Below are 27,799 nucleotides of genomic sequence, written 5' to 3' on the forward strand. Positions count from 1 at the left end.
CAAGATTGGCGTGAGACACTGGCCCCACAGATTCCCCAGTTGTGGGCTTAATCAGCTTTGATTGCTAGCATCTCTCTTTCTCTCTCTCTTTCTCTCTCTTTCTCTGTCACTCTCATCCACATCTCTTTCTCTCAGCGTTTTCTTTCTCTTTCCCTTTCCACGTACGCATACATTCATGTCTCCATCTTTCTCTCACGTATCCGCGTTCTCTTTCTCTCACCGATAACCCTTGTCTCCGCGTCCGCCTGCTTAGTCCGCGCGAACAACGTACACATTTTATTTTATTCCATTTCGTAGCAGATCCCACCACGCGTTTAATATCGTCCGGTCGACGTTGGATTGGCCGATCCGAAATTGTGGGAATATGTCACTGGACGAGAAAATCCAACGGAGGCCGCCCACTCTCTCTTTCTCTACTTGATGTTCTCTCTGCGTGTGCCCCCCTTCGTCGTGAATGCCGTGATTTCCATCGCAGAATCTTTTCGCGGTTTCGACGGGACAGGAATTGTGCGACAAACCACAGATTACGAGTTGTTTGCAAATGTTTTCGAGAAAAATGACTCGGCGGCTCGCATGCCGGCACAGTGAAATAACAGTCAGAAGCAACGATTGATCTTAATAGCGCTTCCGAGGAATATTTGCATCTTTATATAATACAGAATAGTCCATCTATTACTGCATGCAACGAGCGACATTTCTACGCAATCATAAATTCCCGATTTCGTCGTAATAATGATTAATTTAAAAACACTCTGTATCGTGGGACTCTATTTTGCAGCAATTAACCTTTACAGGACGGGAAAGCCATCAATATAATAGTGACGCTGAAATAATATCATATTTTAAAACAAAGAATACAATGAGAGAAATAATGAATTATAATAAATCCTACTAAGGAAAAAACCCTGTAAGATTTTAAAAATAGACCCTCTTCCTTCACAGGTAAAATCAAAATCAAAGTCCGCTATGAAGCTTTGACTTTGTTTTTACTTAATTAGACGCATATTGCGTATCCACATATTTTAAAGTATTCAAAATTCATCGAGATATCATCAAAGAACATGGGAAAGACTAGAGAAAGAGATTGATAAATTCTGCGTTTCTTTTATCACTGGCGGTCGAAGTAGTAGCCCCCCCCTCCCCTGGATCCCTCGTGGGAGCCGCGTCGGCACTCATCCCATTTCCTTGATAATTCCCATAATGCTGTGGGCGGATATTCCAATAAAGGGGGAACAGCCCCTGGGTACAAAACACTGAAAGCGACGGACGGCCGCGATTCGTTAGGTTGCGCCACGATTCACGGGTTCGCGAAGATCGAGACAAATAAAGACCGCAGGGAGAGCCGACGGCACTCCAGAGTCGGCTTACGTATAGCTTCAGATTTGTCACGTGGCATGCAGGAATGCGCGATAATTACTCAAAGATGCGGGCCCTGTGCTCTCGGCGCACGCTGGATACGCGATTTCTCCAGGCTCGTTCTCCACGCGTAGCGGTTGATTATTAATTCCCGTTGGGAAATCTGCTTTGAAGGAGAAACGGAAATGAATTCTCTCAGAGAGAGGAAACATTTCGTAGGAAAAATTTCTGCAATTTCGAAAGCATACGAGAAGAAGCGAAATCGCCTCTGAAAAAACTTTCAAAATTTTTGAATAGAAATTGCAATTTTGTAGACGAATGTTCAATCCGCCGCTCACAACCGATCGCTTCCGCAGCTGGAACACGTGCGTCTAAACTTCTGGCGAACGCGAACGCATACCGATTATTTCTATCCCGACTTCGTTAAAGGTCAGGCATCGTCGTCATGTGTGCAACATTCGATCGGCAACATTGTCTCCATTCTAATCGTAGATTCAAAGATTAAAATTGTCGATTACAAATCACCTGGTTTAACCAGATCACAGCGGCGAATGCCGTCGTTTGATGATTTCGTATCCGTCACTGTCGAGTCTTTTTCTGCTTCGTTCTTTTTTTTTTCACCTTCCTTTTGTTTGCGCGAACAGGGTCATCGAACGCGGCAGTCTCGATTCGAATCTAATTACGATCCCGATAATTCCGTCAGCAGGAGGAAATAGTAACTCACCGGAAACCTTCGGGTCAGCTGCCTCCACCTTCATTGCCGCCAGGCTCGCTATTGTCGGCGGTACCTAAAAGAAATACATTACGATGTACAATGCACCGGCGTGCCCAGGGCCGTACGCGAGCGAAGGGGACGAAACGAAAGGGGGACCCACCGCCCACGCAGCAGACGCGAGATGTTTCCGTAAAATCTATCATACAAAAGACTGGCTATTCCGCGAACTAATCGCGTTATGGCCTTAGGCTTGTTCGTAATGGCCGCTTAATATCCTTCGTTAACCCTACTGCTACCAAGTAATGAAATTACCCCCGGGCATATCTGCCACACGGCATTTCAATTTTGAGTAACTAACTTTTATATCGATTCGATCGTGCTGTATATTCGATTCTTCCATTTATGAAATGATTCTACATTTCGAACGTTTCAGCAAATATTAAAATTAAAATCAAGAGAGGAAATGAAAGCCTCAATCGGGCAAAGCGGATCTTCGTATCTAAAAGAAGAAATTTTATTATTGCAATATTAATAACGTCAATAATTTATTAATTCTGCTTACATGCCAAAAATGAATTAGATTTACGGTTTTATTTAATCACACACTATTCATCCATATCTTATAATTATTGGCTAATTATTCTCAATATATTGCTTTTATCTAAACTTGAAAATATTTCTTATCCTACATATCAGAACCTTTTTAATCTTGGTGCCTAATAATATTTTTCCGTGAAAAAATTTTGAGTACCAAAGCTTTGATTCGCTTTGATCCGCTTTGATTAAAGATTTTCACTTCTTCACTTATTTTATATTATTTATGTCGATTTCTACTTATTTTTTCGATTATTTTGTTATTTATATTGGTTGATTTTTCCTTTTATTATTGTTTAAAATCAAGAGACTTAAAAAAGGACAGACTCTACTCGTGGAAAAAACATCGAGGGAAGAAACGACACTTGTCGGAAGCCCCATCGTGGTTCAAATTATTCGTGAATGCTGTACGATTTCTGAAGCCTTAGCTGAGATCTGATCCAACGATGTCATGAATTTATGAACCGGTTACTACATCATCGTCCATCTACTTCTGTCGTTCTCTCTCCTCTTTCATTAACGTTGAATTTTCTGTTCGTCTTGAAAATTATCCACGATTCTATTTATTCTTCGAATTAACAGAGCAAACAAAGAGACTTGTTATTGAAACTTGAAGAAACTTTATCTCAGTAAGTAAATTTATCGAAAGATTCAAATTACTTTTTATTTATAAATATTACATATAAATGTATTCTATTACGCTACGACGCGTCATTGGATTATCATTCGATGAGATTCTTCGTACCGATCTGTGAACTTCACTCCTAACAAGAAGCAACTTCGTACGCCCGATCGAGTGCGCGCCGGAACAATCGATTAATTCCGTCGAATCTAATAGAACTCGCCTCACGTACGTGACCATTGCGTTCCATCAATTCTGCAATCTCTAATCGAACATTTATATTCCTCGTTCATAATTATCGACGACCTTCCGTGCCTAATATTACGGATTGCAGCATTACGTATCGCGCATAATAACGTTGAACAATCGAGATGACGGTTGGAAAAATCTTTTTACATGTCCTGTCATGATTCTGGAGAGAGAAAAGCAGAATAAAAAAAAGGGATGCGTTTATAATCGCAATATACATTCTAAATTAATTCACTTATCGCGAACGAAAAAATTCGCATGGAGAAAACGCGGACGCGAAGAACAAATGAAAAATAATGTGCATCACGATGTATATAATGCGGACGTGTGCATCAGGGCTTGGAGGGGGAAAGGCAGAAGAAAGAGAAAAAGATCAAGGAATGGGACAGAGGTTGGGCGAGAAGAGTGGCGACGAGAAAGAAGAAGAGAATCGCAGAGGAGAGATAAAGAGGAGAGAAGAGAGTATGGGTAATGATAAGAGAAAGAAAGACGACGATAAAAGAGGAAAGGAGAGAGAGGGACATTGCCGATGAAGGAAAAGATGGAGGAGGAGAAAGAGAAGGAGGACGAGGAAGAGTAGAAGCAAGAGAGAGGAAAGAGGCAGAGAGAGAGAGGTGTGCGAGAGAGTATAGAGGTATATGAGAAAACAATAGAGCTGATTTGCAAACAATAGAATAACGTTAAGACTCGAGTATTATACGCCGTTGTTACTTCTTGTGCCATAACGCCGGAGAGCATATGCCCATTAATATTCAAAGGCGAAAATAATGTAAACGACACGACAAAAATCGGGGGAATAATTTCAATTCTCCCTGTATGGGATTCCACAGCAGCGATCCCATAGCTGGATCGTCTGTACAGTTCAGTGTCTCCTCTTTGGTATCCTAGCCCATGTTTCGCAGATATTTGTACTGCGAAATCATATTAATCGTAATGTAATGAGAATATAATAATATTAAATTTTCTATTGTCAAAATTTATTCGTCTTAATTGGTGATAATAAATAACATATATTTTTAAAATAATATTTTTTATATTTTATGATATGCTTGGATATATAAAACGAATTTGATAAAATATCTCCAAATTCATTGAGTACAAAATGTGTATAAATACAGAAAGAGTATATTATAATGTTTATTGTAAAATATTTTGTCCTTTTATCTATCAAGAATAAAACGAAATTTTTTAAGAAAGCGAGTCGTGGAAATAAATGATTAAATGAAAAACAGAAAACTCGAAGATATTCACGTAAGCAAATGATCACCAGACGACAAAGTCTCTATCGACTTTTATTACAACGTATCATAACCGATTGTTCGTCGTTTACGATTCTAGGAAGCGCTGAATTATTCTAACACACTTAGCTCACACAGCTCCCGTTGTAACTTTATGATCCGACAGCGATGAGTCATCGCGTATTGTTTTTGGATATAGCCCGCGGTTGTCTGGCTTTTGAAATACCTAACGGCGATTCAACGCTACTTGAAATCTTTAATGCGCTCGATAATTGCCGACATTTGCGCTTTTGTCGAATTCTTCGTAATAATGATCTTTAGAATTGGTACGATTGTGAAAGTTGCTGTTTCAGATTTTAAATAACATCTTCGCAAGCGCTCGAGATTCTAGTCTATCATATCGGCTGAAGTGTAATGAACTCTGGGTTGAAACCAGAGTAAAATAATTATTATTACATTGAAAAAACATTCTGGTTGTAACAACAATTAGAAGTACAACAATTATCATATCAGAATTCTGACATCGTAATTGAATTTCTAGTTATTTCGACTAGAATGTTTGATAGATTAACTATAAATACGATTTGTAAGTTTCTGATTAAATTTACCAGAATTTTAATATAAGATTTGTCTTCCAGTGTAGATTTCTCGAAGGGAAAACTTACCCTGGAATCCTCGGACTCTTCCCGTCTGACATTTTGAAAGAGCACGCTGCCCATCTGAGCCTGCAAATTCTGCTGCAGCAATTGCGCCAATTGAGGATTTTGCGACAAGATCGCTGGGTTTTGTTGCAGCAGTTGTGCCAATGCCGGATTCTGTACCAGTATTTGACTCAACGGTGAATTAGTCACGGCATGTACGGGATGTTGCTGCTGCTGCTGTTGCTGTTGCTGCTGCTCCTGCGATTGGTGCTGCTGCGATTGCTGTTGCTGCTGTTGCTGCTGCTGCAGATTCGGCGAGTTTGCGTTTGATGTTTGACAGGATTGCGACAGATTGCTAAGAGACGGGATCGCACGTTGCGGACTTTGCGGGGTATGCGGAGGCGTAGGTGGACTTCCTGGCGCCATCGATGAGGCGTCCTTCTCCTCCTTTACCTTCATTTTTCCTACGAGAAAAAAGAAAGAAATTTTTTAACGTCGTCTATGAAAAGACAGAAGATATTTTTAATATTCGAAATAAATGATAAATTTAAAAGAAAGAAATTGCAGAAATTAGTGCGGATTCAATGGTTTCGTAATCGATGACGAAGCCGTTTTTCAATAACGATATACGACTTCTTTCTCGAGAAATCCAAGGGCATAATATATATTATTGGAATTAACTGAGAAGTAAAAAAAAGAACTATCTGAATGTTGACACATTAACGTTATTGATGTATTTATCATTCTTCGTGAGGTTTAACGAGAGCAGAGGAATATCTCGAGTGTTCATAAAGTAGTTAACTCTGTCTTCTCTATCGGAGCCAACTTTAATAGATGCGTTTTCCAAGCCGACTGCAAAGCGAATTAAGTAAAAACGATAGAAACTCATGGACTGTTATTTATTGAATAACAACTCACAATGACAAGTGAAATTCATGCGTATCTGCACGATAAAAGGAGACTCGTATAAGTCTCTTAAATTAAACGAACGCGAAAACTTTGCATGGTAGAAATGCTCAAGTCTCGATAAGAAGCGTTATAAAATTGTAAGCTATCGGCCGGAAATGACCAATTCATGATTATTAAATCGATTACCATTTTTAATTATTGTTCGAGAGGTTGTTGTTCCACGTGTATTATTTCAATGAAAAATAATTTCAAGGCTGAATAGATTAAAACAAAGGAAATAAAAATGAACCAAGCTGGTTGCTTACAATTATATTATAATTTAAATGTGTAACAATCGCAAATGTATCGACTTGTAATAAGATCTTTTTTAGTATATTAATAAAAATACAAAATAATAAAAATACAAAATAAATGATTTAGAAATAGCACGCAAAGATCAACAGTTAAAAAGATGGTTTCATTATTAGATTGTCACGAAATAAACTATGTATATGAATCATTTGATAAGTCTTAGAATCTGAAAGCTTAGGTCATTAATATATTTTTGTTTCCTTTGTATGAAATTATTTCAACAAAACAAAAAGGAATAAATGGAATAAAATAATATTGCTCCGTCACTCTGCTTAGAATAATTTAAATCCTATTTATATACCTATTTAAAAAATTCCAAATATTCTAGAGTTCTGATCTTCACCAGTATTCTGGCGAGACTGATTCCTCGCGCTATTACTTTCTTTCATAATTTCAGAAAAACTTTACAGAGGGGTGATAGGCTTCCGGATTGGTCCAAAGATATAACAAGTTGGGAAGAGGCGGTGAATCCATGGGAATGTGCGGTTGGTCCAAAGCAGCAAAAGGGAGAGACCGCGGGGGAAATTTTTTCTTGGGTTCGAAGTTGTGAAATTGAGACGTCTCAATTCTAAAAGCCACGTAATCGACTGCTAGCAGGTACATCTGCTCTCAACTATTCTATACATGTGGGGAAGAGTATAAAAAACATATAATAGTACTCGATATCCTATCGAATAACTTCCGTTTATCAATCAATCTTTTTAGTTTTTAATAAAATAAATTTTATTATATATATATATATATATATATATGTCATATTTTTAAATAAGTTTAGTTTGTTAAAATTTTTTTCAATGTGATGCTTATAATCTAATAGCTTACTTTGCACAAAAATAAAATATTATAAAAAAAATAAGAACCTCTGAAAAATGTTTAACAATTTTTAATTTTAAAAAATATATACGATAGAAAAAATAAAATTTTAATTGCAAACGATTCCATGGCATACAGGTAAAGTTTGTTTTCAGGATTTTTACCCTGCGGATATAATCTGCGGACATCAGGTAGATAGGATGCGTTTTATTCGCGCAAGTAAACCCTGAGAATAGACGAGAAATAAGGAAAACGAGAGACGAGCATGATAGGAATAGACTTAGATTCGGGAAAGGGCTTAAAGAGTTTTTCATTGAAAATGAAACTCCAAGACCTCCCTGGAACGGGGACCCAAAGGTTAGATCGATGACGTCTATTAAAATTACCCCTTGGATCTCTTTTTTTTTCAATTTATGCTTCCTCGTTTCTCGCGGTTAAATCTTTCTTTCATTCTTTTACGCGCTTCCCATCTTTTTTCGCTAAACGTACGAAGTGCTTTGTATCACGATGGTTCGCTTACTAATGAAAAATGACTAACCCTTATAATACAGATTTCCGCGAAAAAACAAAACAACTATTATGGGAAAATATTTGTGCAAATATATATTGACAAGATTATCAGCATCGATATCATTAAATTACTTGTTAATTTAATTTGTGATATTACTATCCCAGTTTTAGATCCGGTTGCACCAACGTTACTTTAATTTTAAGCGAGGCTTAAAACTTTCTTTATCCTTGTCTCTTTTCGGTTTTAAAACGAGATAGAGAGAGTTTTAAGTTTCGCTTAAAATCAAAGTAACGTTGGTGCAACCGGACCTTAGTTAAAAATTCAAGATCGAAAATGATTTCGACACGTTCTTTATATATATATTAGGTGTTGGAATTAATTCGTAGCGTTTTTTAATGAAAGAATGTTATTTATTTCACATGAGCATTAAAAAATACATTAATGAAAGTACTTCCCATCACTTGTAAAACGCTACGAATTAATTCCAACACCTAATATATATATATATATATATATATATATAAAGGTACATGTATATATTGTAAATTCACCGAATATTGTTTAAAACTAAAATTAATAAATTAGTTGAATAGTGTATTTAACGGTCGAATGTGTATTTATTCTTATATTGGAAACATTTTAAATGTTCAGATTATCAATTTTAGTTCCATATCAAATATCGGTTAAACGTAGAATTTTGTTCTTATGATTAATACGGGATTATAATTAATAAAAACGTATAACGCAGGAGGGCCGTCATAAATAGCGCAAAAAGATCCGATGTTCGTTCTGGTCTTAAATGAATTCTCATCCTTGCGAGGGAGATTCTTGAAGAATCGCATGCATATACGCGTTTCTCTATATCTTGCTCGCGGCCGAGTCCTTAAATTGACTCGATTTTTAAGGTCCAGTCTTGAGAAGGTACCGCGCCGCGGGGATCCTATGTTTCGCTTCCTTTGGAGACGTTCTCTCTTTCGTCTTTGCTCCAAATCGTCTCGCACAGCGGCGAGTCATGCTCCATCGATACACAATCGCAGCAAAAAAACGTGTTGCAGCGAGTCATCTTTCCAAGATTTCTCGTTTATAAAACATCGTGCGAAGCACAATGAGCTGCGATGCAAGAATGAAAATAAATCAATTACTCGTGAGAAGATTTAAGCATTAAGGTTCGTAAAATAAAGGCAGAAAGAAAGAGATAAAGAGAAAAGAAACAATTATTTTAAAAAATTCGTAAAACTGACGATTTTAATTATTTACATAATTTTGAGATTTAATGTCACTTTTATGCGACAAGTTCCGCTCTTTTAATTTCAGAATCAAAGATTCTAATTTCAAAAATTTGCATTATCATAATGAATATATATTTGCCAAAATCTTCACATCTGGAAATTGAACAATATAAACTGAATAAGAGAGATTATTCTGATATACTTGCTCGATGTTCAAATTAGAGACGGTGACTGACATCTGACCCTCTAACCTCGAAAGTTGCGCGAAAAAAAAGAAATAGAGAAGAGGGGCCAAAATCTCGCCTTGTATTCTCGAGCCCATTTTTACGAGATATTTAAGCCTTTAAACGGGTGTATCGCTCAGGTCAAATTAGAAAAACGGTAGTAAAAAACGCGCTCTTGGATTTCAAATTTCGCAGGGAAATCGGTTAACCCCCGAAATCAACTGCGACTCTGCCGCGCGAGGGGGATCGTGCGATTTTTCTCAGGGATTAAATCGAGCATGACCCCCGAAGAGATCTAGGATTTTTTTTTCTTTTCATTCTTACCCCTCTTCGAGGATTCGCGCAGGTATCTGGCCCGCTACCTGCACGCGTCCATCTCGGAAAGCCCGGAAAAGTGGAAAAAGAAATATCGCAGAGGGGGAGAGAGTGAAAATAGTGCGAGAAGAAAAAAACGGGAGATTACGCGAGGACCCTTGAGTAGGGAAAGAAATACACGCGCGAAGGGATTCCGCGTGCACCTTTTTCCAATTTCGTTTCTATCTCGTCGGCGCCTGACGGCCCCTCCGTTTCCTTTGGCATCCCTTAGCCAGACCGCGAGGGTAAGAAACAGGGGTAAAAGCGAGTTAATAGTCGGTAAAACGCCGTTCTTTCTGTGACCCGCAGGGGTTAAGCATGCCTTCGAGGGTTACATTCTCGTCTTCTTCCTTCACCTCTCTCAACCCTGCGCAAACGGGTAGTTCGCTCTTCTGGGGAGAATCGGAAGGGATACGGTAAAAAGTGGCTGCATCACCAAAGCGAAACACGAGGATACTCCTTTCGTCGAGAAATCTGAGTAATCGTTGTCGTTGGTTTCCTGAGAAAGCTGCTCTTTCGCTGTGGTTATTCTCGAATTTCTGCGTGAGAACATTGTAAACAGATCAGAGAATACGGTAGCATCTCAAAATGCATGATGAGATACTCGAAAATTGCAGAAAGAGACAGATATAACGTAAAATAAATTGATCTTTTGCAACGGATGTAACTAATTATAAATAATGCAGCTACGAATCTGTACCTATAATTGAAAGAATTTTGTTGAAATTAATTTTTGATCAATTGAGTCTTACTGATTTGATTTACATTTTATCTCGGTAGAGTTAAAGATTAGGATTTAAAAAACGGAATTTATAAAAATTTCTGAAAAATCTTGCAGAAGGATAAATGGACGGACGCTTCAAGAAATGAGTGTACATATTTACAAAGTTCATTTTAAAATTAAATTAGAATATATTTGGGATAAATTCGAGATTGGTATATTTAATAACTGAAGATGCGCAGAAATGTATGCAGTATTAAACACTTAAATATAGTTCTTCTATCTGCTAGGACAGCTCTATACATCGATAGATTCTTCATTTTTATTTTGTAATGTTTAACGCGACAGTGATCGATATCATTATAAATATTGCATAGCTTTTTATCATGCGTATAAAATCTGCCAAAACAGAGGCTATAAAAGATATTTTCAAGTATAAATAAATAAATTTTAAAAATTGTTTTTTTAATGACAACGATGCCATCCCCAGAAGATTAATAATGAAATAATAATCGATAAAATATTATTCAATCATGCGATTTTCAACCCGATCCCTCCCGCGCGTGTGACACACCATGTTACGTAAATTCGGTATTCCAAACATGAAAGTGAGATTACCGACAGGCCGACGGCTTCGGCTTTCTTGTTTCTCGCCAGAATCGAATTTCGAGCGCTTCGTCGTCGTGTAACGAAACACGGGCGCGTTCAGAGCCTCGCGTTACGCGTGCCTAACTACATACGTGGTTGGGCTCGTTCAAGTCAGAATCGTTAACGGAAGTAAGCTGCCGTTCATAAGGAATTCCAAATCGAGCAACGGATATACCGTCGATCCACCGAGCGATCGATGTGCCTAATCGAGGAGAATTCTAAGGGAAAGCCGAGTTTATGCACGTATCTCCATGATAAATCGCCGATTCCTTCGGCTCATCGTAATCGTGAACGATATATCGACCGCAGTGAATGCACCCACATCATTAGAGAGCTCTTGACTCGAACCAATCTCGCGCCTTCCTCGAGAATGAAGGAATCAAACGGATATACGTGCAAAAGCAAAAAGAAGAAGAATTAACAAATTCGACGAATCAACTTTCGGGGAATACTTGAGGCGGCGAAACGGGTAGATATTTTCAGATTTATCACGAACCACCTCGTAACACGAACGGAAATTGATGCGCGTCGTTCCGATATTTTATCGCGACTGCCTTCGCTTCTGCTTGAAAGCGGGAATCTCATATGGGCGCAACCGGGTGTAACGTTTCCAAATTTTAATATTTAACATCTCGGGAACGAGATTGGGGGATCTACATAGCCGCGAGATAAAGAACGCAGAGCCCCGCGGGGTCCATTTTTAACACCTAACAGAAGTCGAGATGCCCAGTCGTGATTAGCCTTCTCCCTGGGACCGATGGGCCGAGGCATTATCCGGTGAGAAATTGGCGGCTGTTCGTTTCTTTGTTCCAAACGATTTTTTATTGACTCAAATTTCGGAAAAAAAGGAAGGAGAGGGCGGTTGGACATCGAGTATCGGAGACAAGATGGTTTTAGGATCCCGCGGTGCTACGTGTGGGAGGCAACTAAGTGGATAAATGAGAGAGAAAAGAGTGAGGGATGGAAAAAGAGATCAAGGAGAAAGAAAGATGAAATGTTAAGATGGAAAGGAAAGGGGGAATAAGCGCGGGGGCAGGAGACTCTACCTGAGGGGAGTGTGGGGTCTGAGGGAGGAGGGACGCGAGAAGGGGAGGAAGAAAAAAGGGCCAGGGAACAACTGGTCGCGGCCGAAGAGCTGCGCTCATTTTTTCTCGTGGCCGAACCCGAAAACCCTTTTATGCCCACCCAAGATTAATTATCCTCCATACTCGAAAAATGAAACTGGCCGCGAACAAAGGAACGCCGCGCGCGCTACTCGGCGGTCCTTACGCGCGCGGTCAGCCTCTGTCGTCCGATCGCTGTTCATTCGCGCCTGATTCGACGAAGAGTGCAATGAGATAATTCTCCATACGTGAGAAACAAACATACATGGAGGTATTTATAGTGAAAATTCAACTCAGGTCTAATAATTAAGATTTGAATCAACCTTTTGCATTGAACTATTGTAGTTAAACGTGGAATTCTAAAGGATTCTTCATTAATTATATTAGAAAATTAGGTATCGGTAAAATAAGTCAATTTTCGCATATATAGTTCACAACGAAATGATTATGGCTTAATAATTGAGTTTGAGCTGTAGTGTATCAAAGGGATAAAAATTGTGCTCACAGAGAACCTTTGATACACCATAGTTCAAAAACTATTAATTGCTTAGTCTATGATATCTTTTATTTACCGCGTTTCTCGCAGAACACAAACTAAAAATAACATGATATCAATATTATAATTTCCCACTCAACAATATAAATGTAATATAACACATAGTGTACATAACAGAGTATAAAATTATAACATTGTGTAACGTTACTGTTTGTTAGTTTTGCGAATAATGTGATAAACAAAACATGTCATAGAGATATTATAGTTTTCGTATATAATAAGCTATATTATATATAAAAACTAATTCATTTCACTGGGACGTAATTTTCTATTTAATTAGTGTAGAGTCCTTTTAATGAATATCGAATGCAATCTACGCTGTAAAAAAATAAGATTGAAAAAAATTGACTGTAATAATATACATATATATCAAATATAATTGTCCCAATCGATATGCGCAGACGTGCGCTTTGTCGCGCACATTTTCGAACGGTCAATAGAGAATTATCATGACAATAAAAAGAAAATGACACTCCAGCACATTCCGCAATTTTCTATAATGGAGCGAGCTCGAAACTCCGCGCATCGACAAGGGAACAAGAGGTTGGGGCTCAAGAGGGGAAGCGGAGGGGGAGCGGAATCTCGTTAGACTGAAAAAATTCCACGGCACAGATTTGAATATCGCATAATGTCGAATTAATGCCGGAAATTCGACTCGATGGGGCCCCTCCCGACGCGCGGTAATGGGACCCTCTGAAATTTTGTAGCGACCCCCATAAAGCGATTTCGCGTATGGAAAACGTGTCGAGGCAATGAGCCTTCTCCCCACTCTTCTCCCCACCATTGCCGACCGTCTGTGCTGCCAGCGGGGCCTTACGATGTAGAAACCCTAATAATTCCCTGACAGTGGCCTTTAGTCTCGCCGTTTTTGCTCGTGCTCCGAGTTTACGATTTTCTCTCTCGTTTGGACGGATGAGACGAGAAGGAAATACCTTCTCTGATTGTCCAACACATATGCAAATCAGCCAGAATTAATCGCTGTAGCCTGATGGTATCGTGATGCATTGCTGCTTTGCTGCTTGATTACGTGCATCTTTAAGAGAGACAAAAAAAGAATAACGGATTTTATTTTTACGTTTCGTCATATTAACTTCAATATTTCTCGACATTGTACTTCAAAAACGTTGGAAGGACATAAGATAAATAAAAGTATAAAGAATAATTCCACTTATATCATATGAAAATAATTTCTCATTTTTATTCGCATTTACAGATCGATAAGTTTGTCTCTCTCTCTCTGTCTTTTTCTAGAGCAACTGAGGGCCACAGCGGGGAGAAAGGAGTAGGTACTCCACGCGTTCCTCTTATTTTATCCGAGGTCGGGTCCCATCGCGCGTCCTTTCTTTTTGCTTGACATAATTTAAAATTTATGAGTTCGAGAATCGGTTATGTGCTGCCATTCTCTCCTTCTCATTCTCTTTCTCTCTCTTGTTCTTCATAAATTCCATCTTCATCGCCTTCTCGATCGCGAAACCTCGTTTTCTGACTGATGCCGTGGAGCCTCATTCCGCAGCAGAATTTAAATATTAAGATTAGATGATCATAACGCCTTCTGTAAACTATTTTCTTGTCTCTCGTCTCTCTATATTACGCACATTAGAAATTCCCCACGAGAGATGTTTTTATAAAGTTACACAAGTTTAAAAATGCTCCATTGACATTCTTCATTTTGCTGTATTTACACATGAGGAAGATTCTTGTTGAATATAAAGATCGTAACGTTCCTTCTTGTCATCAACGTAAAGTAGGACACGTCGCACGTAATTGGCGCTACGTCCGTCATATTTAACCGGCATGGTCTTTAATGGTTTCTCACTTCCGACCTTTCGCGACTCGCGCGCCTAGATCTTTTCTGATATATTTAGCGAGGGAATGTAATAATCCCGCGCGAAAAATCTACAATCTTTGAAATTAACTAAGAAAAAAAAGAAGCTAAATAAAAGATGATAAAAAGAGAGAGAGAAAGAGGGGAAGAGAAAGAGGAGAGAGAAAGCGTCATGAATTAAGCCAAGTTCCCTCAAGCGCTTAAATACAAAATTTGAGAGAGAGAGAGAGAGAGAGAGAGAGAGAGAGAGAGAGAGAGAAAGAGAGAGAGAGGAAGAAGTAGTTCATTAAGATCGCCAATGCCATAGGCACTATTAGGTTGGACAAACTGGTTTTCGCGGATCTTTTCTCTCGCCTGCATCATCCAATGCATCGGGCTCGGATAAAAGGCTCCTGAGATTCGGCATGGCCCTTAACCCTTTATTTGACAGAGTCGCCCTGGAGCAATGCGATTTCTCTCTAAACTTTTCGTAAGAGTCGGCAATATTTCGCTCGCTACGTATACATATTTGTTTGTGCCCATTGTGAAAAAAATTTTTTTATATTTCACCTTGTCTTATTATTAATTACGTATTATAAAAAGGATATAAAAAGTTGAAATCTGTATACTATTTTATTTTAGATTTAAAGAGATTTAAGCAATGGAAAATATTCAAATTGAAATAGATAGAAACAGTCGACGATTCGAGGTTATTAAGAGAATAACTATGTTAAACGGGGAGGCATTGATTTAAATATAAACGATCTCCAATTCGTTCGTCGCAGCGATCGATTCTAAAGTCGACTTGTAGGCCGTTAATTTGGCAATTGGCTGTAATAAATACTTGGCAGAGACACGACGAACTTTTGCACGACTGCCAAACAAATATCAGTGATGAGCGAATTGATTGACGGAGAAACAAAAAAGCTGATAGAAGAAAAAGAGATACGTTGTCAAGAATGCATGTTAGAATAAATGTGAAATGCAAGGCTGATGGCATTTCTTTCTTGGACTGTACCAGCCATGTGTTTTTGGGTATCTGTACTCCCACGAGATAATCTGCTCTTATTTTCTCGTTTGTTCGTCACAGTCTTTTCACGAGCAGAACTCCTCTCAAGATCAAGCTCTGAAATCAAAGAAACATCCAACGCAAAGGGTACGAAGGATCATCGACGCCCTCTCGTGTCCTCGAGCATTCCCGTCACGGATTTCTCACAGACAAATGTACTTTACCTCCGCTTTCTTTCATCTCGTTCACGATTCGTCCAATCTGGATTGTTGCGTGGATAATTAAGATCAAATTGAACTCGTGTAATTGCAAATGTACTTAATACTTACGGTCAGAGATAATTAATAAGTATTTTTAATTGTGACAAAATCAATTTCAGAGTTCGTGAAACCAATCGGAGAAGCGAAGAGGGCAACGCCACCTTGGTTGTGAAAAGGAAGAAGACGACAGCCACGACGAAGACGATGACGACAACAGCAACGACGAAGGAGATCCTCCTCGGCTAGGAATGCCTTCTGATGGATTGGTCATCCGTGATTAATTTGACAAGCTGACTTTCTGGTTTTCGGAGACTGACAAGGGGCCCACGAGGTCTCAGCGCCCGTGAGGCCTAATGGGCCTTCTCGACTACGATGCAGCCTTCTCTTTCTCTCTCCTTTCCTTTTTTTTCTCTGGCTTTCCCTATCTTAACGCACGCATCGACGAAACTGAGAGATGGGAGTGTTTGAAAAATTAATCAAGCTCACAGAGTCTCCGTGGAAATACTAATGGAAAGTCGCCCTTTTCATTCGATTATTGACACCGCGAGTGAGGAGAGCAAAGAAGTGTCGCGAATAAAGGGGCAAAACAAGAATCCTTTTTTAGTCGTCTTTGAAATAATAATTTTGACATACAATCGATAATTTCGGAAAAATTTAAAGAAAAAATGACTCGCGTGCATATAATATTAAAATAAATGACTGTAATTTGGGTCTCAAAAATTAAAATGCCAAATATGTTCTTTAAAATTAAAATATGTAAATTTTTTAACGATGACTAATCACATTAATCCTCCCGAACTGACGTCAAAATCTATAACACAGTTACTGACGCTAAGTCTGCGAGATCCATTTAATTTATGTTGACTAAAAGACACTAATTAATTTCAAAGAAAATGACATAACTCGTATAAAAAACATGTGTACATGTGAATACAAAGTATTTTAATAACAATTTAAATTTGCATAAAGAATATAATTGAATGGAATTAACAGATCCACATCAGCTCCAGGATTAATTATATTAAATATCATAGAAATGAGAGTAATTAAATATTTTTGTTTAAATAAAGATGCTTAAATTGAGTAAAAAATACTAAAAATCACGGATTTATAAGAGGAAAGTGAATTTTCACAAATACAGAGTTTCTCTGAAGTTTGAGTATAACGGAGACTAATCTCGGGAATATGCGTGCGCGAAACCGGTACTCGTAAAAATGAAATTATCGTGGATGTGGTGAGATGACGAAGTGTCTTGCTGGATCCCAATCCATTGATTCGACGAGAACTACTTGTCGCCGGCGTTGCGCCGGCGAGAATGGCACAAAGAGATGGCCGTAAAAGTCGCACCTCGGTATGGCGTGCACAGAGAAATAAAGTAATAAAGCGATCGCTGCACTTACATCACGATATTCTTCGCGCCGGGTCATACTGTCGAGGAAAGCAACATTTCGAAAAAAGAGGACGTAACTAAAAGCACTTACCGCTATTTATGCTAAAAATGTCGCGAAAATTTTATCGAGTAGCACAATTTTCAATTACCTACACGAAAGCAATAGGCGTAATAAAATTAACAAAATTAAGTAAATTTTGATGAAAGTAATAGAATTTCTGATTATAATTAAAGAATTTGATATTTCAATAAAAGTTATGTTATTACCAGAATTCATGCAACCAAATGCGTCTGATTCAAATAACTAGAATATATGCCAAGTTTATCTAATTATTTTAATCAAAATTATAGATCATTATGGATCAAATATGGATCAAAACTATGGATCGTTCATATTTCATCAAATAATTTATAATATAATCTATAAATTATTATAAGTTATTATAAGATATATTTTAGACTAATTGAACCAATTTTTTTTCAATGTGTAATAAATATTACAATTCATTAAATATCATTAATTATAACACAGGTTATTTGGAGCACATATATTTAATATTTCCGTCATTTGATATGCATTCTGTCTCTCTTTTAATTTAAAATTAAATTAAAATGTAAAATTTAGTAAGCTACATATATATACTATAAATTTTTGTTCATTTTTTTTGCTACGTTACATATCTATCTTTAAATAGTATATCATTTTATAATTCCATATTTATATTTGGAAGAGTGAAACGTTAGATAATTTATTTATTAAAGACCATCGATAAGAGAATGATTAAGATACCGTTGAAAAGCGTAATATTGTATGGTGTTTGTCGTCGGTTTGTTCGGAGTGTCTATAAGAAAGAAAGAGGAACGCACTCGAGATAGTTACGCGTTAAACAGCAATAGCATAAGAAGAAGAAGCGAGTTCCGGGTTGACAGTCGTTGGACAAGGACGAGAAACACGGGAAACGGCGAGAGATCGACGTAGAGCTGGAATTAAACAAATAATCTTCGGCGAGCGGGGAATCCGTTAAGGCACGAAAGTATGGTCGGTAAAAGGAACCTATTGAATTCTAAATTTAAACGAATGTCCAAATGTCAGCGAACTGACGGGCAAAATAAACAAGATGCCGCAAGGAGTAAAGGAAAAAGAATAAGCAAGAGAACGCTCGCGGAGAATGAATGAGAATGGGAAAGGATTTCACAGAAGATGTATAATATCCTAGTTTGATTTTTCTGTTTGATCTTGGTGTTAGTTCTATCAAAGAATAAAATAGCAAATTCACATTTTCAATTAAAAGATTTCTCATAAAAATCAAATAATACTCACTTCTATTAGTGTAGATTAATTTGAACCTCGGTTTCATTTATTCTTTTTCCTTTTCTAATTCTTAGAACTAGAAAAAGATAAAAAATAAGTTAAATCAAGGTTAAATAAAAATGTTAATTTACATTAATAGGAATGAACATTCATTTTTTTTTAACCTGGATTATGACGCCAAATCGTTCTTTGTCAGTAACGTGAACAATTTTGTTCCAATAAAAATCAAGCAAAAAAATAGAAAATATAAGCAATGATAAGTGAGAAATAAGACCGTCATATGAATAAATCAACTAAGTAAGAATAAAAGTCAACGATGATTAAAGTTAGGTGTTGGAATAATAATTCTATTTATAATTTAAATGTAAGAGGAAAATATAAGTTTAATATTTATAAAAAATATTTTTGTTAAAAGTATTTTGTAAAATTTTTTAAATAAGAAGTGAACGAATTATTGATTTGTTATTTAAATTATTAGGTGTTGGAATTAATTCGTAGCGTTTTTTAATGAAAGAATGTTATTTATTTCACATGAGCATTAAAAAATACATTAATGAAAGTACTTCCCATCACTTGTAAAACGCTACGAATTAATTCCAACACCTAATATATTTCCTTCTTCACTTTTATTATTATTGTCATAAAACAGGATTAATGTAAAGTATTATGGGATAAACAGACAGTAAATATAAAATTTCCATGAATCAAACAAGTCCATTTATTTTAATGGATCCTCGAAATATTAATTAAAACCTAAATTTTTGTCCTTGTATCTATTATATACATATGTCCGGAAAGAAATTATATTTATATAATGAACAATTTGAAGATGAATTTTTTACATTTAATTTTCTCTAAACATGTTTTATTTTTATAAAAAAAAATCTCTTCAATTTTTAATCAGTCTTTTTATTTTTTGAATACAGACTGTTTTAAACTAATTACAAAAATATCCTGTATCACAATAACACTTTGTCGGCAATGATCCGAGATGATTTCGTAAAAACATCCAGCCTCGCGGATAATAACTGCTCATAATCGGCGGTTTAACTTGATTACCGTTCTATGCTTTCCTACTCGTCGATGCCTCCGTGTTAAAGTTCATCGATACGTCAATTTATAATCACGGAGAAAAATTCTGAATCTTCGCAAATAATCGATTCATGACGCAGACAAGCTCGTTAATGATTCCAATTGCGATGATGCCAATCGTTGCAAAAAAAAAGACAAAAGTTCGAGAGATACATAGAATCGTCGCAAACGCAGGCTACTGCAAGGACTGTACCGTGTCCAACATCAATAGAACGTCCCCCTCTTGCCACCGCTCTCTGACTCAGAACTTAATTGGAGAACAAAAAAGCTGAGAAGATCCAATTGACCCGGAAGCGGACATCAACGTCACACGGACAAAATAGTTGTATAAATGACAGTAGAAAAATTCGAGTTTTTTAGGAAATTAATCGTAGGAAAGATAAAAATTCAAATCAACCGATTCGCTCGTTTTCTTATGTAAATAACATCGACATTCCAGTGCTCTCGCAGAACGTTAATCTAAGCTTTACTCTTTGACGTCACGAAAAAATTTCAGCCGAGGAAAATACTGGCTATGAAATATATCCGAGAATGAACGAGAAGAATGCGAGAAAAAAAAAGAAAACGAGAAAAGAGAAAAGGATGTGATCGAAAGGGAGAGACGAGGTATTGACGACGGATATGATGATGATGAAAAACGAGGCACTTTCAAGGATCGATAGAGAAAATGCGACTCGTTGCGGAGCCGCGTAAAAGAGGGAAAGATAAAGAGAGGTGGAGGACGAGAATAGGGCCCCGCGGGGTTTCAGGGGGGCTCATCGCCGTGACAGCACGTGTGTAGCAGAAGCGAACTCGGGGCCCCAGTTCGGTCCGTGGCTCGTAAAGCCTTTCATAAAAGCTTTCATAAAACGTTTCACGATCTCGTCGCACCGAGGGAATTCAGCGACGATCAACGTCTCTGAAGAGAGATTCGTCGATCTTTCCCTGTACCTTCTTCTTCTTCTTCTTCCAATCTGCTTAGCAGAAAATATTGTCCGCCAAATGCGAGATATACATTTTGCGCATTATCGTGAATATCTGATAAAACAGGAAATTGTGAAAAACATTGCCATCCGTAGCATAAATCATTTAGAAAGCCTAAGAATAAGAATAAAAGTCGAAAGTAACAGCTAATGTAACCTGTTTTTCTGGTACTATTTTCCTTTTCTTACTCTTTTCCCGTTTTCTACTTGCATAAATTTCATTGAAATACATCACAAATTCTCGATTCAATGACTGAATTCAACTAGAGATCCTTAATGCCTCTCGTCTATCAAGAAGGGGACTCTTTGTCCGTATTCAAGGAGGAAGCTCCGATTTCGATCTCGCAATGATTCGTCCTCGGGGACCATCATACCTAACTCATATATACGTACCAGAGCGAGGTACATAAAAGCTCGTAACCAGGCTGATCCAGATCCCCCCGCCGCTCACCTCTCTTTAATACAATTCGCTGTTCCATTCCTACCAACGTCTCGAATTAAACCTGGCTAGTAGATACGATAGATTCGTTGAATAGCAGTCGAGTTAGCTAGCTTTTTGAATCCGGTGTTTCTTAACGAAGGGTTCGCAGCGGCCAATCCTTCTTCTCAGACTAAAAGAAGGTTTACTTTTCGAAACGGAATCTTTTCGTCAAGAATTCTTTTTTTAAAGAGATTTGTAACGTGAGATAAAGATTTAGAAACAACTGGAGAGTTTCGGACTCTAAAATTCTTTTTCTTTTTTCTTAGGAGACGTGTGTGTCTTTTCAAGTAGATAATCATCCGCTATAACGTCGATTACTTTTTAAAGCCTCGCTAAATTGAACGACTATCTATATGTGGAGAGAAAGAGATGGCCCCGTCGATCGGTCGGTCCAAGCCGATTTCGAACATGGAACGGATTTTCTCGCCCGACGGGTGGGATTCGATGATCATTCTTCCGACTCAGCGCTGCGGACGGATATCGTTAAAAAACGTAATCGAGCCGGGGAGGAATCATGTGCTATCAGTTAATGAATCTGGCCCCGTGCGACGGAACGACGCCCGGGGAGGAGGCCCTGTCTCGAGAGTCTCCGCGGGCCCTGACAATGGCGAGGCGTCCAACGAATTTCGAAAAGGACAAAAATAAAAAATGATCCTGCGTGCTCGCGCTCACGCTCGCGAGAGAGGAAGTGAACGGAGAAAGAGGAAAGGAATCCTCCTTCTCCCTCTTTCTATCTGCTCCTTCCAACGTCTGCTGCGTGCCTGCCCGTTGTCCGTCCGACTGTCCGTCTTCTCTCTTCATCCTTACTACCTTTTATCCGGGTGGAATGATTAATGGGTTCACGGAGGCATCGCGGTATCCTCCCTCTTCACCTCTCATCGGACCCCACCCTTCGATCCTACTGAAGTACCCCATCTCTCTCTTCCACTCGGCGCATATAGGTGAGTTTTCTGCTTTTCTTCGCGCCAGATTATTGCTCCCTCGCTTGCTCAGCATGGCGATTGTACGACACTGATACACACCTTTCTGTGCCCTTGTTGTATCACATTAATATCGCGGCGCCATGAAATGGAGCGATTAACCGAATGGAGAGTCTGACAGAAAATTAATCTAATATTTGATAGATCCAACAGATCATAACAAAAGTTTGAAAACATAGGATATAGGTTATGCACAAAAAGAATGATTTTAATAAAGTATCTAAAAATTTAGATACAGATCTGAAAATAATTTCGTTGGATCATCAAAATAATTACGTAAGAAATTCTCCTTACAAAAATTTAATACTAGAAGGAAGTGATTAATTGCTTATATGAGTATTAAAAGGGTTATTGCTCAGTGCTTTTAATATTCAAAATAAATATTTCCAGTATTGTTAAATTTCTGTAAGGATTAAGTGTGACGAACAATCCTACAAAAAGTTCAAGATATTCTAGCAACTAGCTGTAATTAAATTAATATAGAAATTCAGATCTATATAAATCTTTAAATACTTCAGCAAAATCATTCTTTCCGAATGAGCATAAGTCGAACTAGTATGAAGAAAAGAGAAGCGATGTGATTAATATAATCGTGTCATGGGTGTTCCTAGACGTTAATATGCTCTTGTAGAGTATTTTATTTCATCAGAATAAACGCGATATGATATGGCAGTGTACTCTCAGAGAAACAAATACGCAACATATTTGTTTGTCAGATCGTCAAGGTGAGGTTCAAATGAGGTTCTTCTAAGAACTGTCCTTCCCTTTTTTGTCTAATGCGTCACTGTTAAGATGATACTTAAAGATCTTTTAAATGATAAATTACGCAAAGTTTTTTTGTATCAATCGCGACGATACGTAGTATCGTAAAATATCTCGGCTTTTGTTCCTCGTCACCTGCACGTAGGTGGCGACCAGTTGGAGGACGCGACGGTGAGAAACGAGTGGAAACTCTTCACCTCGGCCTTTGTTCGTAAAAATAAGATTGTAACAAATTTTACATTATTTCCATAAAATCATTTCAAATTTGTTTGGAAATTTCTATGTAGTATTAGATTATTCTTATTAAGAATCATATATTCATTGTTACAGCTATCGTCAAAAAAAATCACTGGATCAAAATGAATAAATTAAATTGTGGTTTTAATAATATTCTATATGTCAGCATTCCATTCTTCATTTATATTATAATCAAAGTTCCGGGATACGCATATCGAAAACTATTTTCGTTAAGCAAATAATGTGTGTGTGTGTGTGTGTGTGTGTGTGTGTGTGTGTGTGTGTGTACGCACGCGTGCGTGTGTGAAACAGAGAGAGAAAGAACACATGAGTTAAAACGGACTTGAGAATTCTGGACCGCAGGGAATTCTCGAGAGCGTCAACCCACGCTGGTCGCCGCGTGCAACGGGAAACGATGACGCTGGCTGATCTCGAAGGCATCCATCGATCGCGGGTCGGCGGTCGATGCTTAGCGCACAGTCGGGACCGACCGACTTTATGAGTTATAAGTCGGCCATCTTGCGAGAGCCATCACATATTCACGTGCGCACATATGCGATGCACCGGCAATATGTAAGTGCCACATTCTGTTCTGGTGCACGTACAGTCCCGGCCGAAAGCCGCTGGCTCTTCATACGAGCTCCCCCATTCTCATGCGAGAACACATATCGCGAGAAGTGCATTCGTTTATCGCGATTCTGGCTGACGTAACCGCCACTGTTCGGCAAAGGCTTCTAATTCACGTTGTATCGAACGATGATCGCGGCTACCAACGCGGCGCGATCAGCGGATTCCCGACAAATCGCCGGAAGAATATACGCCCATGTGTTTGTCGCCATTTCGTTTTTTTTTCTTCGAAGTAAATTCAATGTAATTTAGTCTATTAACTGAGAAGCAGTGTTGCCTATTAGAGCTCTATATTTATAAGAGTAGCGTAAATGCCATGTCTGACTGCCATGTTTGACCTAATAACTATATTATATTAAAGAATTACTAAACGCTTATTCGACAATAGACCAATTAGAGAAATGGAGATCGAAATTAGCTAATAGAAAAACGTGGAGAGAAAGCAATAAGAAATTGATTGTCGGCATGGTTCAGATAAAAGCAAAAGATGCGCTACTTTTTTTAAATAAAAATAGAGCTCCATAATTGATGTCTTTTTGAGGAATCATATCCGATATTATAATTGTTATCATAAATGTTCACAGATATACTAATTTATATTTTTTTCATACCTTAATAAGGAGCAACAGTTTGATAATAATAATAATTATCAAAAACGCGATAACAGCGTTTGGAATTTCGTCGAACTCTGGCGGTAAGTGAGGCACGGAATTAATACCCGGCCAAACTCGATCGCGAATGTCGACCAGTTACGGTCAATGATCAATCCTACAGCAATCTCGAATTTGCCAATTCATGCATTCTGATCCATCTAACAATTTCGTCAGATCAATTTTAACAATGCTATTCGATAATGATTTTAATAAACATCCAGAATCATAATACTAATATTAATCAGAGTAATAATATTATGGTGTTTAAAATAATCCTTGCAAAATGTTTAAAAATTGGTGCATTATACTTTATGCATTGAGATTTTATGGATCACTTTATTCGATCGAATATAAATCGCTGAATTCTGGAGGTCATTTACCTTGAGTTTGGTGGCCAACGTTCGGGTTGAGGAACGTGGGCGGCAGTTGCCTGCTGACCGATTTCGCCAGTTCGCCTCCCGCCAACCCATAGATTGCCAAAAGTTCTTGCATCGTTGACTCTGCGTACTCCCTCATGCCCTCGAAGGGCTTCCGCTCTTCGATCTCGACTTCGCCATCGACATCGTTGCCCCGTTCATCTTCGAATTGGATATCCTGATCGTCCAAGCGAGATGATTCCGCATCCAAGACGCCGCTCCCGCTTCTATCCGATGAATCGGAGTTTGGGCTTCTCGCCTGGATACATTCGAGAACAAACATCTTGTGTTAAGGATGTAATCAAAAATACATATAAAAATTTCGTAAATTGTTATTATTATATCTAATATTTGTGTAAAATTGTATTTTGTAATACATGGTATTTGCGAATTTGATGAGAAAGCATTACAAATTAAATCAAATTTTTTTTATGTACTAATAAAACTCTACTAAATATTTATGCAAACGTTCATTTGTGTTCATTTACTCATTTAAAAGTTATTTACTTAAAACTATAACAGAATATCTTTATTGCGCTGCATAAACCATTATAAGCCAAATTATTTGTTTTGTTCCTTGCAGTTGATTTCAGGACATATTTATGACAAAATTTTTTTAGATGATATTGATTTTTTTATCTGATTTTTTAGTTAATTTTAGCTAATAATGTACAACCAACTAATATGCTTAAATAAATGAAATCAGAAAGCAAGGATCAGTGATCGCAACTTACTTCTGTACCGGGGGAGTAAAACTTCTGCGACCTCAGCTGCTCGAGGATAAACTTATGCCTGAGAGAGTCCGCGCTATCGTCGTCGGCCTCGGAGGACGGCGGTCTCGTAGTGACCGAGAGGTCCATTGGACTGGTCTCGTTGTTGTTTAGTCTCTGCTTCGATCTCTCGTCGGCTGGCAACAACATCGTTTTCCTCTCGTACTCGAGGATCTCGCTGGAACTCTCCTCAACGACCTCCGGTTCATCGTCGTCTCTCTCGGATTCGTCGGATATCTCCGCCATCCGGCTGCTTATGGGCTTGAAGTTTTTCCGCTTGTTCCGCGGTTTGCTCTGGATGCTGCTGGTGATCTGCAACTGGGCTTGGGTCTCGTACTGGGAGTCGCTGTCCTGATCGGCGGCGCCCCGTCGAGTCGTCGCGTAATTGTAGACCGAGTCGGAAAGCATCTCCGCTGATGAAAGATGAAATTTACTCGATCGCTGTCTTGTTTGGATAAGCCGCTATAATCCTATCGTTCCATTTCTCAACCGATGCTAATGGCATGTGCGCAAGAACCAAGCTAGTCTGATCTCAATCTGTTTTTCGCCTCATTTTTACATCCGTTAGTCTCTCAAATAAACTCCGGTACATCAGATGAGAATAAAGACAATCTGAATAAGCAATGTATTTCGGTACTTACATTACGAAGGTAGAGGCGACAATAGTCACTAATTTTGCATAACGAATGCCTCGGCGTTTCAAGGCGATGCCGCGCGTTTCTCGCTTCGTTTCTCATATCGGAGTTAATAGATATCAACTTTTAGCGTCAATTACAATCTCGCGAACTCGGACTCTAAGCGCACGATTCTTCTCGGAACATCGATGGTGCGACATATAAACGATAGTTCCATAAAATTGATACCGCGATTCACATACGGAATTTAAGTTATTTTTACTTGTTAGAGTCGCAAATGATCGGTCTGTGATTCATGTAGAATTATTTCTTAGTGCAAATGCAGAAAATAGTTGGTTATGACAATAATAACATAGTAACAGATTCTCTCCCGAGCAACCCGAGCTCAATATTCCAAATGAGGAAAATACATTCGCGACTGTTGTCTAGATTATTATTATTAAAGTTATTAAAATTTCTAATCCTTTAATAATTTTTAAGTATTTCATGATAAAAAGATAAATTTATTACTATTATAATGTATTTCACGTAGAACGAATCCATATAAGAAAGATACATTCGTGCAATTGTTGCTTAAAATATTAATGCTTTGATGACTTTTTAAAGCACCTTGTAATAAATATAAGAAATATATTATTATATGAGTAGCCGATATATAAAAATTGCTATATACAAAAATTTTAAGAATGGGATATTTGATTCCCTTAGCTCCTTGGTTACGAATTGAACGTTTTAAAAATGTGATGAAACAATTATAAACTCTATAAAATCGAGGGAAAAAAAGTAAATCTACTTATAAAAGAAGGTATATTAATTCTTACTAATCTCTAGCAAGTGCAGTCAGTTACAATCATATTTGATAAAAATAATAAACATTTTGTCAAAATTAAATGAAATCTTTCCTTCAGCTGCAAAACCAGTCAAGCACTTTAATAAATAGAAATTGTACTTTTCATACCATATTATACACGTTATTAACTAAAACTAAAAATTTTTTTTAATTAAAAAAAATGTTGATAGTTTGAATGAGAAAAATTATACAAATTTTTCGCTATTGCAAAAAAAATGTCAAGTGGAGATAACAACTTTTATCAACGGGCTACTAATATATTTCGCGTAAAACGAATCTAGCATCTAATTGGCTCGAGAATGCAAGTATTATATTTTACCGGGGCCATATGGGCTGGTTACGGCGGACATCTCGAACCTCGCGAACCAGCCGGCTTCTCACCGCATCCTGAAACAAAATGCAAAATAATATTCAATTCGAATTCCGGTCAGCCTAATGTGAGGATCTGCTTCTCACGTGTTCTGCTCTGACATGTGAGAATGATCTGCGAGGAGTGGTACTGCTTTCTGATGCGTACAGATATTATACTACCTTTGGACAAAAGGGAATCATGAGAATGAAGAATCACTGAGAATCAATTTCGATTCATTACGAGGTAATTCCCGGCCGCAAAATGCGCGATCAATTTAGTCGCGAATGAAGTCGACGACTTGTTCTGAGTCTCGACAATACATTCACCGACGATGTTTTCGAATCTGTACTAGACTCAAGGAGGGAGCAATGTA

At 37.9% G+C, this 27,799-nt stretch overlaps 1 protein-coding gene across 2 annotated transcripts in view; it reads right to left on the reverse strand.

The window, feature by feature from the left end:
* LOC105148708 (zinc finger protein castor homolog 1) overlaps positions 1 to 27,799 on the reverse strand; it is a 101,287-nt gene that overhangs the window by 33,173 nt on the left and 40,315 nt on the right. For both annotated transcript variants that reach the window (XM_011060594.2, XM_011060593.2), the window contains exons 2-6: positions 27,394 to 27,461; positions 25,554 to 26,002; positions 24,784 to 25,078; positions 5,440 to 5,879; positions 2,081 to 2,144 (exon numbers count right to left, since the gene is read on the reverse strand). In XM_011060594.2, coding sequence (XP_011058896.1) covers positions 2,081 to 2,144; positions 5,440 to 5,879; positions 24,784 to 25,078; positions 25,554 to 26,002; positions 27,394 to 27,424 — 1,279 coding nt within the window. In that variant the 5' untranslated portion in view covers positions 27,425 to 27,461. The remainder of the gene's footprint in view (positions 1 to 2,080; positions 2,145 to 5,439; positions 5,880 to 24,783; positions 25,079 to 25,553; positions 26,003 to 27,393; positions 27,462 to 27,799) is intronic.

Source organism: Acromyrmex echinatior, chromosome 13 (genome assembly GCF_024713525.1).
Source record: "Acromyrmex echinatior isolate Ae372 chromosome 13, ASM2471352v2, whole genome shotgun sequence".
NCBI classification, from domain to species: Eukaryota; Metazoa; Arthropoda; class Insecta; order Hymenoptera; family Formicidae; genus Acromyrmex; species Acromyrmex echinatior.